The sequence below is a fragment of the Zootoca vivipara genome, chromosome Z2, assembly GCF_965207765.1.
Source record: "Zootoca vivipara chromosome Z2, rZooViv2.hap1.1, whole genome shotgun sequence".
NCBI lineage: Eukaryota > Metazoa > Chordata > Lepidosauria > Squamata > Lacertidae > Zootoca > Zootoca vivipara.
This window is the reverse complement of record NC_142585.1, coordinates 4,839,183-4,855,697: the sequence shown is the minus strand read 5'-3', so window position 1 is coordinate 4,855,697 and position 16,515 is coordinate 4,839,183. Positions and strand designations below refer to the sequence as shown.

The 16,515-nt window shown below is 45.4% G+C and overlaps 1 protein-coding gene across 3 annotated transcripts in view; it reads left to right on the top strand.

Annotated features, from left to right (window-relative positions):
- OGT (O-linked N-acetylglucosamine (GlcNAc) transferase) overlaps nt 1-16,515 on the top strand; it is a 68,049-nt gene that overhangs the window by 12,395 nt on the left and 39,139 nt on the right. For 2 of the 3 annotated variants that reach the window (XM_060270359.2, XM_060270358.2), the window contains exons 4-11: nt 87-155; nt 5,417-5,533; nt 6,128-6,207; nt 8,964-9,159; nt 11,930-12,070; nt 13,963-14,063; nt 15,197-15,350; nt 15,912-16,013. In XM_060270359.2, coding sequence (XP_060126342.1) covers nt 87-155; nt 5,417-5,533; nt 6,128-6,207; nt 8,964-9,159; nt 11,930-12,070; nt 13,963-14,063; nt 15,197-15,350; nt 15,912-16,013 — 960 coding nt within the window. Of the gene's footprint in view, nt 1-86; nt 2,188-5,416; nt 5,534-6,127; nt 6,208-8,963; nt 9,160-11,929; nt 12,071-13,962; nt 14,064-15,196; nt 15,351-15,911; nt 16,014-16,515 lie in introns of all 3 variants that reach the window. The other variant, XM_088665235.1, reaches the window with a different exon arrangement.

Sequence of the window (16,515 nt, the reverse complement as noted above, 5' to 3'; positions counted from 1 at the left end):
GAGAACCAAGGCCCCACCGTATATGATCTTTTGATGTTGCCACTGCCTCTTTTTTGGGGACTGACCCAATGCGTTTCAATTTCCAGGACTTGTACTGCGTACGTAGTGACCTGGGGAATCTGCTCAAAGCCCTGGGTCGCTTGGAAGAAGCCAAGGTAGGTGTTCTGTATTATGCGTTTTAAAACATCAGTCTTTTGAGAATGTGAACGCTTGCGCCACGTCTTCGATGCGCCGCTGCTGACCTGCGAGACTCCCGGGAAATGGCTGAGAAAGCCGAAGGCCTCGAATTCCCCCAGCGTAGTTGCGGGGCCCCCCCGTTAATACTTGATTTTAAGACGTTGAGTCTTGCCGCAGAACGAGACTCTTGTGATGTGACTCATTCTCTGATCTGGAAAGAAACATTCCTTCCAAACTGAGGCTTGCCTGCTGACATAGTCCGCGATTCCTGTGTGAGAAGCAGGCGCTCTTCTAAAGGCCTTTGCGGCTTGTAAGTGGAGAAGAACCTTATCGAATGTTTCCTTCTGAATATGGCATTGAGAAAAAAAAGACTATTCTTTAAACTCCCCACCCCCACCCCTCTCCCCGTTTCCACAGTGGAAGAAAGGCTGGCAAACATTCCTGCTCCCGGTTTGCTTCCTTCAAACAATCTTGCCTTTGCCCAAAGGGTCGAGCGACGTGGCTGGTTTGCTCGGGAGATGAGCTGATGAAAGAAAAACGTGCGGCCGAGAGTGGGAAGGTGGCTTCTAGCAGTCTAGCAGGATAATTCGGACCCCAAAACGGCTCTCCGCCAAGCGGGGGAGGCCTTTCCAATGGGACCCCAAATTTGCCTTGTTACAAGCCACCTTAACGCAGCTGCCGGGGCGCGGAGGAACGGGGAGTAACTCCAGAGGGAGGTCCTTCGCTTCCAGCCCCCACGCGCCAGCGTCCGAGTGGGGTGCGTCAGCAGTGTAGCTTCCGACTGGTTGCCGTTCTGGGCGGGGCGGGGCGGGGAGAGGAGAAAGGCTGGTTTCTGGGAGAATCCGCTCTCGGACAAGTTCTAAGCACCGATTGGGCAGGCAGCCGCTCCGGGCAGCCCCATTGCATTGACTCTGAATGGGGGTGTGTGGTGTCCAAACGCCTTCTCCGACGCGCCAGGCGGACAGCTAACTCGAATCGCACGCCACTGCAGCTTCTATTGTGACCGGTCACCGCGCTTGCCTTAGGTTTCTTGACTTCTTCGTTTCAGAGCTCTGGAGAGACCCGCCTAGCTTGAAAGTGTTATTCTGTTTTTTTGCGAGAACACCATTAAACCGGGGGGGGGGGGAGGTTGAAATACATATATATATATATATATTCTGAACAAACGGCAATGTATTTCTTTGGCCATCAGCGCATTTGCGAGACCAAACCAGCCCAATCTTTCCCACCCGAATTGAAATTTCAATCGTTTTGGGAGTTTCGGAGAGCCTTTCTTCCAGTTTACTGTTGGCCCCTCCCCCCATTAACCCCTTTCCCTTCTGCATGCCCCCCGTTACAGACCCCCCCCCCGTGTTAAAGACGTACCCCGAGATTTTTGATTGCTTTGTTGCAACTCTTTACTAATGATCTTGTTTTATTTTCTCTCTCGTTTTTGGTTCTCCACCACTGATATTACATTTAGAAGGTTTCAGGTGGGGGAAAACCTTTTCCATGCGTAAGGATGGAGAGGGAGCTCGCGGGCTGGATGTAAGAGCAGAGACTCTCCTCCTCCTCCTCTTCCAGGAAGGAACGCACCGAAAACTGACATGAGAAATATGGTAACGGGTTTGTAACCGCCACGACACAAAAACACCATTTGTTCCGTGCCTGAATCTTCTGTCTTGTGGCTTCGGAAACTGCTTAAGTATTTTCTGTACGGGCGAGTAACATTAAGAGAGCGATCGATAGTCCTAGCCACACGTTTCTTTCCAAGGAATAAACGTAAAAAAAAAAAAGTACCTTAAGATTTAAGAGAGGTAATTGGGAAAGGACTTATAGCTAAAAGCACCTAACTCTTCCCGGTGGTTCATTTTTTTGATCCTTTTTCCTTCTTTGTTTGGATTGCAGCGTTCTGCTCTGCCGATGACGCGCTGTGGTCCTGCGGTAGCGCAAAGGCGGCGCAGCGGAAACGCGCACAGCGTGCGACGGGGCCCTTGTGAACGGCGGGCCGGACGATTCATCTCCACCCAGGTGGCTCCCTCTAGGCCTCTCGGCAAAATCGGGTCGCGATGCATCGAGGTTTCTGGCACAAATTTAAGGGGAACCCCCCCCCCAGTTTCTATGTGGGCCTGTCCGGCAGATGAATCGGTCTAGTTGTCCGCTCACAGCACCCGGGGCGTTGCGGCAAAGCGTGGCAGTTGGCAGCGAGGGCGCGAGCGGTGTGCTGTTAGGGGGCGCCGGCGACTTCTTGCGCTCGCATTGCAGGGACCGGGCACCTTCGTGCAAAGCTGTCATTTGAGGTTGTGAAGGTAACGTTCAGGTGTGCATCCTACACAGGTGAGTTCAGGGGCGGAGAGCCCGTTTTCTGTTCTTGAAGAAGAGAGAGAGAGACCGTGTATTTCATGAAGCATCCTGGATCTTCTGTTGCAGGCACGTCCAACAGGTAGATCGTGATCTACCGGTAGATCACAGGACGTCTGTAGTAGATCACTGGCTTCCCCCAAATAAGCTCAACAACTATGGCTCCCCTAAAAAAAGCTCAACATTTTTGCCCTGCAGCCCATCAAAATGGCGCTTTCCTCCTCCTTAAGAAAAGCTCAACAACTTTGGCCCGAACCCCCCAAGAGGGGGTAGATCACTGCCAGTTTTAACTCTGTGAGTAGATCGCAGTCTCTTGGGAGTTGGCCACCCCCTGTTCCATTGCAATTTCTATTTCCAGCGGTCCCTTGGTTCTCAAACCGAATCCGTTCCGAAACCAAAGAGTTAATCGACTCCGGACTTTTAAAAACAACCCCGAAAAACAGCCATTGGACACGAATTTTGCTATCTAACGAGATCACGGAAAGCAACAATGTACTGTACTATACGAGAAATAAGAGCATTGCAGATTATAAAAATTAAAAGTAATCCCCCCCCTGACCTTGAAGATAGTCACAAGACGACTGGGCGTATAAGACGACCCTCAACTTTTCCAGTTAAATTACAGAGTTTGGGATATACTCGTCGCATAAGAAATACAACCTGGCGTATAAGACTACCCCAGACTTTTGAGAAAGATTTTCCTGGGTTAAAAAGTAGTCTTATATGCAGGAATATACAGTATTTGGATTGGGGGGGGGCGGCTTTTTTTTTAACCGTTTCTGCAGTCACACAATCAATCAGTAGCTGAACCGGGGTCCACACAGTCACAAAAACAAAATACACTGGGACCTCGACTTACGAATTTAATCCGTTCCGAATGCACACCCGTAGGTGGAAAACTTCGTAAGTCGGGTTTCCCATAGGAAAAGCGGTTTCCCATAGGAATGCGCTGGAAACTGAAAAATTAGTAAGTCTGGGAAACCGCGTCTAAAAACTCGTAAGTCGGGGAAGCCGCGAACGGGTTTTCCGTTTGGGTGTCGGGAAAATCGTAAGTGCGTGGCCACTTTTTCCGCTCGCGACTCGAAAACGTCGGATGTCGAGGAGCTCGTAAGCCGAGGTCCCACTGTAATCGAAAAAGGCTCCGATTGCAAAAACCAAAGCACCAAACTTAATCTGTTCCGGAAGCCCGTCGGACTTCCGAAATGTTTGGAAACCAAGGCACGACTTCTGATTGCGCGCAGGCGCCCCAGAAACAATTGCCGACAGTTCAGTTCAAAACAATTCAACCTCTGGCTTCCCAGAAGCTCCAGAAACCGGAATGCTTCCTTATGGGTTTTTGCCGTTTTGGGAACCAAGGCGTTTTGAGTAGCAGGGATTTTGTGACTCCCAAAAGGGAGCCGCTTGTCCATTAGGGCGATTCATAAAAAGGGATTATATAGATCAGGCACGTTGAACAGGTAGATTGTGATCTACTACTGGTAGATCACTGGACATCTGTGGTAGATCACTGGTAGATCACTGGCTCCCCCCAAAGAAGCTCAACAACTTTGGTTCCCCTAAAGAAAAGCTCAACACTTTTGCCCTGCACCCTCTAAAACAGGCATCCCCAAACTTTGCCCCTCCTGATGTTTTGGACTACAATTCCCATCTTCCCCGACCACTGCTCCTGTTAGCTGGGGATCATGGGAGTTGTAGGCCAAAACATCTGGAGGGCCGTAGTTTGGGGATGCCTGCTCTAAAATGTGGCTTTCCTCCTTTGAACCCCCAAAACAGGGCTTTCCTTCCTAAAAAAAGCTCAACAACCTTGACCTGAACCCAAAAAGGGGGGGGGGTAGATCACTGCCAGTTTTTAACTGTGTGAGTAGATCGCAGTCTCTTGGGAGTTGGCCACCCCTGATATAGATCATGTAGCTATAGGATTATATAGTTGATGCCTATCAGTTGATATCTTAACCCTGCTCCACTGAATTGACATTTTTGCCTTCACGTCATAGGAAAACAGCCAAGTAAACAGCTATATTCGTGGAGGAGGGTCAAGATATTAATTGATACGCATGAAATTTCAGAGAGAGCTATACAATCCCTAGCGTAGTAAGAGAAGACCTTTGGAGAAGGCCTTTTCAAAAAAGAGGTGTTTTTTTATTAACTGCTCTACTGAACACCCAATGCTTTTCAGTAGAGCAGGGTCAAGATATTAACTGATATGCATGAAATTTCAGAGATAGTTCTATAATCCCTAGTGTAGTAAGATAAGACATTTAGAGTAGGCATTTTGTTAAAAAAGTAATTCATAAAATGCCCTATTGTCCATATGAAGAAGATGCCAAACCTTTCTGTAAAAGAAGAATTAACCATTCTGGGTTTTCGGCGTTTGGGAACCGAGGCGTTTGAGTAGAAGGGATTTTGTGACTTCTGAAAGGCAACCCCTGCTCGTCCGTGTGAAGAGGATGGAAGCAAGGTTTTTGGCGTTTGAGAACCAAGGCCCCGCTGTCATTTCGACTTAACTGGAGAATATTTGGGAGAGCCGGGCCCCAAGGTCACCTGACCTCGGCCAGGATGCTCTCCAAACCGCATCACAATCCAAACTGGCGGCGTATCAGAAGCCAGTTGCGAATGCGAAAGCCGAAAGGAATGGCTTGCTAGGAAAGAATTGCTATATATATATTGAAGGGTTAGCTGAACTGACAATGGTGGATTTGCACTCGGGTCCCGGTTTGCGCGGCACAGCATCACCCGCCAGCACGCTAGTTTTGGCGCCAGCGAGCGAGCCTCTACCGCAGGATCACTTTTGGCCGGTCGGAGGAGGGAGACTAACTGTGACTTTTCTCTTGCTTTTCTTTTGTGCAAATACCCCCCTTCCCCCCTGTGCCTACCTACCTACCTTGCGAACCCTCCCAAGGCCTGCTACCTGAAAGCCATCGAAACCCAGCCCAACTTTGCTGTGGCATGGAGTAACCTCGGCTGCGTGTTCAACGCGCAAGGGGAAATCTGGTTGGCGATCCATCACTTTGAGAAGGTAACTGGGACGGGGTTTCTGGGCTCTAGATGGGAAGGCCTGGAAAAATAATAACGAGAATGATAAACAATCCAATCTAAGCCCCATTAATCGGGCTAGTAGCATTCTCCTCTCTTTCCCCCTTTTTGAAAATAGGGACAACATTTGCTCTCCTCCAGTCTGCTGGGACTTTGCCTGTTCTCCAGGAATTCTCAAAGATTATTGCTAGTGGTTCTGAAATAATAACGATAATGATAAACAATCCAATCTAAGCCCCATTAATCGGGCTAGTAGCATTCTCCTTCTTTTAAACCATTTTTTTATTCATTTTTTCATTCATAACAATCCAATCTAAGCCCCATTGGTCTAGTCGCATTCTCGCTGCTGTCGTTGCAGACATAGAATCATAGATAGATAGATAGAATCATAGGTAGATAGATAAGGTAAGATATATAGATTTGATAGGGTAGGTAGTTAGATAGGCAGATAGATAGGGTAGGTAGGTAGATTAGGTAGGTAGGTAGGAGGCAGCCTAGGTCAAAGTTGACCCTCTTACTTGAAAGTAACCATGCTGTTATATTAGTAACCAAAATCTGTTGTCTTCAATATTCTCAGGCGGTGACCCTGGACCCCAACTTCCTGGATGCGTACATTAATCTGGGTAATGTCTTGAAAGAGGCACGTATATTTGACAGGTAAGCAAATAGGCGTATAGCTTATATGGGCGTATATAATGGTTTTTAATAGTTTTGTGTATAATCACATTACCGTATATGCTGGCGTATAAGACGACTGGGCGTATAAGGCGACCCCCTAATTTTCAAGTTAAAATATAGGGTTCGGGATATAATCGCCATATAAGACGATTATAGCCCTTTCTTTGGCAGGGAGGGGAGGCTGTCTTCTCCAGCACTCAAGTCTGCAGCTGGGGAAATGCTGGTTTGTTTGTTTTTTTAGTTATTGAGAGGGGGAAAGAAGTCAGGGAGAGGAGAGAGTGATAAGAGAGGCAGAGACATCGAGGCAGGCAGAGCCAGCGAAAGGGGGAAAGAAGCCATAGAGAGTAGAGCAGAGAGATCCCTTCGCTATGCGCTGACAAAGAGAGAAGAGGCGGCAGCTTGACACTGGAAAAGGGTTGGAAAATGGAATTATTGCTGGACAGTTTTGTACTACAGCATTTAAAGAACTAGGGAGGCATCAAGGGATGATTGAGGAAGAATGGTGGGTAGGCTGGGTCAGGGTGGGAGCGGGTTGAGGGGTAATAATGGAGGTAACTTTCTTGACTTAGATGGTCCGAAACTGGAATGACTTACGGAACTCGCGGAAGAATCTGGGAGACCCTCAGTTTAGATGTTAGTATGATAGAATAATTAATAAATTGATGGAAATTTCTTGGTAAAAATTGTTGAGGCTAAGAGGAGAAATAGAAGATAGAAGGAAGGGAAAATAATTTTTGATTTGGATAAATTGATTAATTGTTGGTGGGAAACAGATGATATTTTTAGCATAGAATATTTGAGTGCTGACGATAAAATGTGTTAGATTAATTTAAGACATAAGATGCAAACTGATTAATTGGAATTTTAAAATGGACCCTGTGAGGGGGGAATTGAGGAAGTCAACAATGTAAAGCAAATAATATAAGATTTGAGATGTTTTTCTTTTTTATGTTTTTGTTTGTTTGTTTTTTTCCCCGTTTTGAGTTTTTTTGTGATTTTGTATTTGGAAAATGAATAAAAATTATTTGGGGGAAAAAGGTTTCCTTTTTGGGATAATCAACCCCCCCCCTTTTTTTTACAGAATGCTAACATTCTCTTAATATTGACAACTGGAAGCAGGTTTCCTTTTTGGGACTAATAAGTTTTCAGAAATGCAGGCTATTAGAAATGCATAGACCAATAATGGTGAAATGATGGTGGGTTTTCACAAGTTAACTGTTTCTGTTTGGACACCTTTTCTGCTGTACTTCACTGGAAGGAGAAAAAGAATCATTTCCTTCATAACAATTTAAACAATCTCTTTCACTAAAACAATAACATTATGGCATAATGTTTGTACCGTTTTATCAAATAGGAAGGTTGCCCTGTCGGAGTCATCAAATCCCTTGTTTACAGAAAGGTTCAGCCTCATTGGCATCCTCTTAACATCAACAACCGGAGGCTTTTTTTTTTTATCATAAATTTTCAGAGTTGTTTTGATCGTTCTATCAAAAAGGAAGGCTTCATTTTCAGAGTACAGTGGTACCTCTACTTACGAATAACTCAACTTACGAATGTTTCTACTTACGAACGGAGCTCCGTCCGTCATCTTGGATGCGGTTTAGATAGGGTTTTTTCTACTTACGAATTTTTAGATAGGGTTGCTTCGACTTACGCATTTTTTCTCCCAATGCATTCCTATGGGATTTGACTTACAATTGTTTTCGACTTACGAATGTGCGTTTGGAACGCGTTAAATTCGTAAGGAGAGGTACCACTGTACAGTGGTACCTCGGTTTATGAACACAATTGGTTCCAGAAGTCTGTACTGAGGCGTACTTAAACCTGTGGGAATGTTCAGGAATGTGGATGAGGAGATATTGTTTAAGATGTCCTATCCCTGCTTGCGCTAGCAAGCACCAAACTTCAGCAGAGTAAAAACATTCCGCTTTTGCAAAATGCACAGCAGAAAAGCGTTTGCGCAGGCTTGATTTAAGCCTGTCAAATAAAGTGTCTTTTCCTGGTATTTTCCCCTTTATCCCTCTTAAAAGAAAAGACACGACACAATGCTCTTAAAAGTATAAAAGATGTTTACTTACAATCTTCCTGAGATACAGCATGCTCAAGAGGTAGACGTGCTTAGGTCAAAGGTAATATATACATTGTGAAGTTCACTTATAAGAAGTGAGACTCCATCTCATCTCTCTCTAGGCTGGAGGCCTTGAGAGAGAGAGTAACCTCACTAGATGTTGAGTCCTTGAAGTGAAGTGATCATATAGAATCATAGAATCCTAGAGTTGGAAGAGACCACAAGGGCCATCCAGTCCAACCCCCTGCCAAGCAGGAAACACCATCAAAGCATTCTTGACATATGCCTGTCAAGCCTCTACTTAAAAACCTCCAAAGAAGGAGGTCCAAGAGTCCATGAGTGAGAGTAAGAGAGGGAAATGGCGTCAAGCTTCTGAATTTATCTCCGCCTGTCCCATCTAATAAGCTAATTAACTAGGCTTAGTCATGTGTTCCTCCTCAGACCTCCAAGTGGACTATCTAGGGATTGTTGTGACTTGACTGCACTTAACCCTTTGCATCCCACAAAACCGAGGTATGACTAATCAAATCCCTTTTTTAATGGGAAGGTTCAGCCTTGCTGGTATCCTCTTCATCATCCTCCCAAACCCATTTTATTTATTTTTTAATCAGATTTTTATCCATCCTGGTGACAATGAAACTAAACCCAGTCCTTGATCTTATTTCAGAGCTGTTGCAGCCTACCTACGGGCCCTGAGCCTGAGTCCCAACCACGCCGTCGTCCACGGCAACCTGGCCTGCGTGTATTACGAACAGGGGCTGATCGATCTGGCAATTGATACCTACAAGCGGGCCATCGAACTCCAGCCCCACTTCCCTGACGCCTACTGCAACCTCGCCAACGCGCTCAAAGAGAAAGGCAGCGTAAGAAACGGGGGGGGTCCCTTTTGACTTGGGGTGCGGGGCATAGCTGCCACGTACCCTGTTTCCCCCGGGAAACCCCTGTTTTTACTTACCTTTTCCCGGTGGTCTCCCGTATCACTTCGTCTCCCGTTTTTCTCCGTTATTTTTTTCTTTCCGATTTGCCCTATGGGCACCAAAAATAGCCGCCGCTGGCTTCAACAGTCGCATCTACGCATGTCTGGAAGTGCATAGACATGACTTCCGGTGTCAGTGGCGGCCATTTTTGGTGCCCATAGCGACTTTCGAAGCCGGTGGCGGCCATTTTTGGTGCCCATAGAAGGGCAAAGCGACACCGGACGTTACGTCGACGCAACTTCCGGTGTCACACGGCTGCCGGTCCCGGATTCTGCAGTCCGGGACTCGGAAGGTAAGGGTGTGGGGGGCACATGTTTTATAGATGGTATTTAAGACCGGCCAAAATAGCTAAAATGTAGAAAGCAAAGGCAAACCTGTGCTGGAGGTGCGGTCAAGCAGACGGAACACTTCTACATGTCTGGTGGGCCTGTGAAAAAAACATTTCTGGGGTATAGTGTATGATAAACTTAAAAAAAAAATGTTTCAATATAACTTTGTGAAAAATACAGAAGCTTTCCTTTTTTAAATATATAAATATTTTTATTGGTTTTAACTTTTAACAGCATAGAATAAGAAGAAGAACAAGATATAAGAAAAACAAAAAAGCAGAAAAAGATAGAAAAAAACAAATTACAAATGAATCGAATAGATTGGCTCGTTTGAGCATACTTAGCAATAAGATCTCGTTTACATAACAATTTAAATGCCCCCTTGCCAATTCTTAACTCCTTCAACTTCCTCCCTTCCACGTTTCTATTTTTATTACTTATTTAGCACCTCTAAGTCTTTATACCATTCTTCCTTAAATTACACATTATAAACCATTATTCTAATTCCCTTTACATCTCTAAATTCCTTTACTTCATCGTATCTTCTAAATCTGGAAAACTAGAAATAAACTATGTACATATTATCTTAATTCCTCGTCCTCAAATCTAAATTGCTTCTGCCACCTCTTTTTACTTCCACCTCCTTTAAAATTTATTTTTGATTTTATAATTCTTCTCCAAATAAATTTCAAACTTCTTCCAATCTTCTTCCTCCGACTCCTCACTCCGATCCCGGATTCTCCCAGTCCAGACAGTTCCATGAATTCTATCGGCTTCATCTGCCAATCGTCGATCGTAGGAATATCTTCTGATTTCCAGTTCCTTGCTAACACAATTCTCGCTGCTGTTGTTTCTTGGGCAGTTCTTTCCTTGTGATACCAAGTAGAAAAGCTTCTGGGTTCTTAACAAACGTGTTTTAAACACTTTCTTCAACTCATTATAAATCTTATCCCAGAAGCTTTCCTATTAGGCGGTGGTGTCCAAACGTTTTTGAAAGAGGGCCAGATTTGAAGAAGTAAAGGGCCATAAGTGATGGCTGACCAAAGTTGTTGACCTTTTTTGAGAATTGTTGAGCTCTTTTTTAGGGCTCAAATCAGGGGTCAGCAAACTTTTTCAGCAGGGGGCCGGTCCGCTGTCCCTCAGATCTTGGGGGGGGGCAGACTATATTTTGGGGGGGGGAATATGAATGAATTCCTATGCCCCACAAATAACCCAGAGATGCATTTTAAATGAAAGGAAATGTTCTACTCATGTAAAAACATGCTGATTCCCGGACAGTCTGTGGGCCGGATTTAGAAGGCGATTGGGCCGCATCTCAGTTTGGGGACCCCTGGCTTAAATTGTTAAGCTTGTTTTAGGATTGAAGTTGCTGAGTTGTTGTGGGTTTTTTTGGATTTTACCCCAGGAAATAAACTCCCACAGGCCAGATTAAACTGATTAGGCCCCCAAAACGGACTTTGGACATGCTTGCTATTAGGAATAACAGACACAGGTACAGCAAAAAAGGATCGGAAAATATTCCATAGCCCCATATAAAATCAACAGTACACAGTAAATAAGGAGGCCATTTACAGCATAAAAGAAGTCTTTTTATTTTTATGTTCTGTTTTCTTTGTGTAAGGGGATAGGAATTTAATTTGGATAATTAAATTTTCAATGGTGGTGAGTTTGTTTGTGTGTATGAGTTGTGCTGAACTATGTTGTAAATAAAATAAAAATTAAGAAATAAAGATACTGGTCCTTTTTGCTTTCTGAATGTCAGAGGGTTTGCTGAATAAAACCTTCCGGATGATGGTGACTTCGAAATCCCCCCTTTTTTGGGGGGATTTGGGGTACAGAAACTTTAAAGAAGTCATTTTTTTTTAAAAAAATACAATTTTTAATAAATGTTCCTATTTTCCTTCTTGTCACGTTCATGTCAAATCATCATTACATACAACTTTGCTCCTACCGAGCGTCGACTCCCACCCCCTTTCTATATCACCCTATAAAAATTGTCCAGTTTCCACTTAATAATAATAATAATAGTAATAATTTAAACACCCAATGTTTAATAGTAAACATTTAAACACCCAATGTTTTTCAGTGGAGCAGGGTCAAGATACTAACTGACATGCATGAAATTTCAGATACAGCTAAATAATCTCTTGTGTAGTAAGAGAAGACATTTGGAGAAGGCATTTTATGAACCACCCTAATACCAAGGGCTCTGTTACCTTCAGGAGCTGAGGGTCACATCAAACCTCAATCTGGCCCCGATTCGGGGGCCATCACAGCCTGCAAAAGAGATACTAATATTCGCGTAAAAACTGTTTTGTGTTTTGAAGGTTGCCGAAGCTGAGGAATGCTACAACACGGCTCTCCGTTTATGCCCGACTCACGCGGATTCTCTTAACAACCTGGCAAATATCAAGCGAGAACAAGGGAATATTGAGGAGGCTGTCCGCCTTTACCGGAAAGCTCTTGAGGTACGTAATAGTACGTAAAAGTAATAGTGCCACTGTATTCTGCTCTGGTCAGACCTCACCTGGAGTACTGTGTCCAGTTCTGGGCACCACAGTTCAAGAAGGATATTGACAAGCTGGAACGTGTCCAGAGGAGGGCAAGCAAAATGGTCAAAGGCCTGGAAACGATGCCTTATGAGGAACGGCTTAGGGAGCTGGGTATGTTTAGCCTGGAGAAGAGAAGGTTAAGGGGTGATATGATAGCCATGTTCAAATATATAAAAGGATGTCATATAGAGGAAGGAGAAAGGTTGTTTTCTGCTGCTCCAGAGAAGCGGACACGGAGCAATGGACTCAAACTACAAGAAAGAAGGTTCCACTTAAACATTAGGAAGAACTTCCTGACAGTAAGAGCTTTTCGACAGTGGAATTTGCTACCAAGGAGTGTGGCGGAGTCTCCTTCTTTGGAGGTCTTTAAGCAGAGGCTTGACAGGCATATGTCAAGAATGCTTTGATGGTGTTTCCTGCTTGGCAGGGGGTTGGACTACAACAACAACTACAGTACAAGTAATGCCAAATGGTGATTTATTTCGCGGCCAGCCTCCGCCACATTTGAGCATCAAAGAGGGGCTCTTTAAAACATGGATCATTTGACAGTCTGATCTCCTATGCATGCTAAACAGGCAGTCCATAGGTCCTCTATTATTACCGTGTTTCTCCGAAAATAAGACACCGTTTTATATTTGTTTTCCCTAAAAACACACACACCGTGGCTTATTTTCAGGGGATGTCTTATTTTTATTATTATTAAGTATGGTACAATTTAACCTACAAGGTTAAACTGCCTATCACTATGGCTTATTTTTGGGGTATGGCTTATATCCCTTGAATGCTTAAAAATTCCGCTATGGCTTATTTTATGGCTACGTCTTATTTTTGGAGAAACAGGGGTATTATTATTATTATTATTATTAACTAGCTGGCCCTGGCACACATTGCTGTGCCTTAGTCTGTTAAATGGAGTCCCGCTTCAGACCCCCCCTGACCTTCAGAGTCCCCCTGTTTTAGACCTTTAGATGTTTAAACAGGCGTATCCCTGTTCCGACCCATTACTTCTCTCGGCCCCTCTTCCCCCCACCCCGCAGCTCATCCCTGTGATTGGGGCCACCCTGTCCTGACCCATGACCTAATCGGCCCCCTTCCCCCCCCCAGTCCCCACCCAGATAGGCCCCCTCCTCCATTCGGGCTTGTCTTGCAAGCGGCCTAGTCTGTACAGTTGAGCCGAAATACAGTGGGGAGGGAATGTTTTCTAGGTGCGTTACCAGTGTAGGCATCTCTAGAGGGCGCTGTTGCGGAATCTCTGGGATTTCCCAGCTTCCCCGGCCCCCTGAGTTTAGTGCTCCAAACCAGTGGAGTTTTACCTGGTTTTCTTGGCACGTGTGCGTGGAAACACCTGCCTATACCCATGTGTCGTTGTGGCCAAGTTTGAACGCGATCGGGCAAGTGGTTTGGGAGAATGCCGCGGTTTAACAAACATGGACTCTCTACATTTTTATATACCATATATATACATTTTATATACCATATATATACCATATAAGACGACTGGGCGTATAAGACAACCCCCAACTTTTCCAGTTAAAATATAGAGTTTGGGATATGTTCACTGTGTAAGATATACAACCCGGCTTATAAGACGACCCCTGACTTTTGAGAAGATTTTCCTGGGTTAAAAAGTAGTCTTATATGCAGGAATATACAGTATTTGGATTGGGGGGGGGGTATATAGATTTTGACAAGTCCTTCCCAATGGGGATTTATTTCACACCCGCCACCTCTGAGCCTCAAAGAACAGCCTCTGTCTCTTTAGAATGCAACCTTCTTGGGGGAACTAAGAGCGAGCTTCTTCCCCACAGGTCTTTCCGGAGTTTGCGGCTGCGCATTCGAATTTAGCCAGCGTTTTGCAACAGCAAGGGAAGCTCCAGGAGGCCCTCATGCACTACAAGGAGGCCATCAGGTGAGTTTCCAAAGCCAAGGGAAAAATAGATTGAAAGGGCTCTTCCTTATTGTATTTTAATCTTTTTCTGGAAGATGCCCAGAGTGGCTGGGTACAAATAAATTATTATTATTATTATTATTATTATTATTATTATTATTATTATTATTATTATTATTCCTCCTCCTCCTCCTCCTCCTCCTCCTCCTCCTCCTCCTCCTCCTCCTGCTCCTGCTCCTGCTCCTGCTCCTGCTCCTGCACTGGTCTGATGCCTGCGGGAAAGCTCTCCTTTTGTGGATAATGCACTTTCTCTTTTTTCTTTTAAGTTTTCTATTTTCAGCTTTTTATGGTTATTTCCATACACTCCAAACATTTTCCATATACTGTATACACGATCAGCAAGGGGGAGGGGGGATGAGCCCGAAATCTGGCTTTTCCCCTCCCCTCCTCCTCCTCCTCCTCCACCGCGATCGCAGGGGCTGTCCCTTCCTCCCCCTTTGCCATGCCGCGGACAGTAGCTCACTCTCACACCCCTTCCACCTGTCCTTCCTTCCTTCTTTCTCCCCTTCTTTCACTCTCTCACCCCTTCTTTCCTTCCCTCCCTTTCTTCTCTTCCTCCCTCCCTCCCTCCCATCCCTTCCCTCCCTCCTTCCCTTTCTCTTCCTCTCTCTCTTTTTCACCCCTTCCTTGCTTCGTTCTCTCTCCTTCCTTCCTTCTCTCTCTTCCTTCTCTCTCTTCCCTCCCTCCCTCCTTCCCTCTCTCTTCCTCTCTCTCTCTCTTTCACCCCTTCCTTCCTTGTCTCTTTCTCATACCCCTTCCCTTCCTCCCTCCCTTCCTCCCTCCCTCCCTCCTTCTTGAGGCCGTCCTCAAGGTCTGCTTGCTTTGGAGGTCTTTAAGCGGAGGCTTGACAGGCATATGTCAAGAAAGCTTTGATGGTGTTTCCTGCTTGGCAGGGGGTTGGACTGGATGGCCCTTGTGGTCTCTTTCAACTCTAGGATTCTATAATCATAGGCATTTTCAAAAAAGAGGTTTTTTTTATGAACTGCCCTTGCTATATAGGATAGCAAGAGCCCTCTCAACCCTTACATTTGCAGCGTAACTTTCAACGTGTTTTTGTGCCAAAACTATGCTTTTTCTCATGCCCTCCGCTTCAGGATCAGCCCCACATTTGCAGACGCCTATTCCAACATGGGGAACACCTTAAAGGAAATGCAAGATGTCCAAGGAGCTCTGCAGTGCTACACAAGAGCCATCCAAATAAATCCTGCATTTGCCGATGCCCACAGCAACCTCGCTTCCATCCATAAGGTGAGCTTTGCGTCTCTGCTAAATCTCTTTAAACAAAAAAACGGCAGGGGGGGGGTGACGACGGGGAAATCTGACCGAGAAGTGTCGCAAAAAGAAAAAGGGGGAAATTGCGAGGAGGCAGAGGGGCACGCTGATACATTTATGGTGAAAAAAACAGATTTTTTTGTTTTTCCCCGGTTTATTCTGGCGCGGCGGCCATTTTGGAATTGGGCAGAACGGAGCATGCTCAGAAGCGACTTTTGATGCTGCTCTGCCCAGTTCCAAAATGGCTGCAGTGCGACTTCTGGCGCGGCTGCCATTTTGGAACTGGGCACAGCAGCATCAAAAGTCGCTTCTGAGCATGCTCCGCCGAGTTCCAAAATGCGGCAGCGCTACTTCCGGTCAAAACATCTGGAGGGACAAAATAGACGAAGCCTGTGCTATCCCCAAATTCTCTCTTATTTTTTTTACAAGTCCAGCGGGTGTGGATTGTCGCGCCTTCTGTTTCTGCTTCATGTTTGGTTTGGATGGTTGAGACAAAAAGCAGGTGGCGATTGCTGAAATATCCCTCCCTTTTTCTAGGATTCCGGAAACATCCCAGAGGCAATTGCTTCCTATCGCACCGCCCTGAAACTGAAGCCGGACTTTCCTGACGCTTACTGCAACCTGGCACACTGTTTGCAGGTGAGGCGGAGTTTTTCACCATATTAAGGGCCAATGCGTCCGGGGTTTCCGGTGTTCCAAGGTACCACGGTAATGGTAAAACCATTACCTAATTCAGGAATTGTCCAGTAGCACCTTAGAGACTTAACTTAGTTTGTTCTGGGTATAAGCTTTCGTGTGTAGGCAGACTTGACATGAGTCAGCAGTGTGACACAGCAGCTCAAAAAGCCAATGCAATTCTGGGCTGCATCAATAGGAGTATAGCATCTAGATCCGGGGAAGTAATAGTACCACTCTATTCTGCTCTGGTCAGACCTCACCTGGAGTACTGTGTCCAGTTCTGGGCACCACAGTTCAAGAAGGAGACTGACAAGCTGGAACGTGTCCAGAAGAGGGCAATGAAAATGGTCAAAGGCCTGGAAACAATGCCTTATGAGGAACGGCTTAGGGAGCTGGGTATGTTTAGCCTGGAGAAGAGAAGGTTAAGGGGTGATATGATACCCATGTTCAAGTATATAAAAGG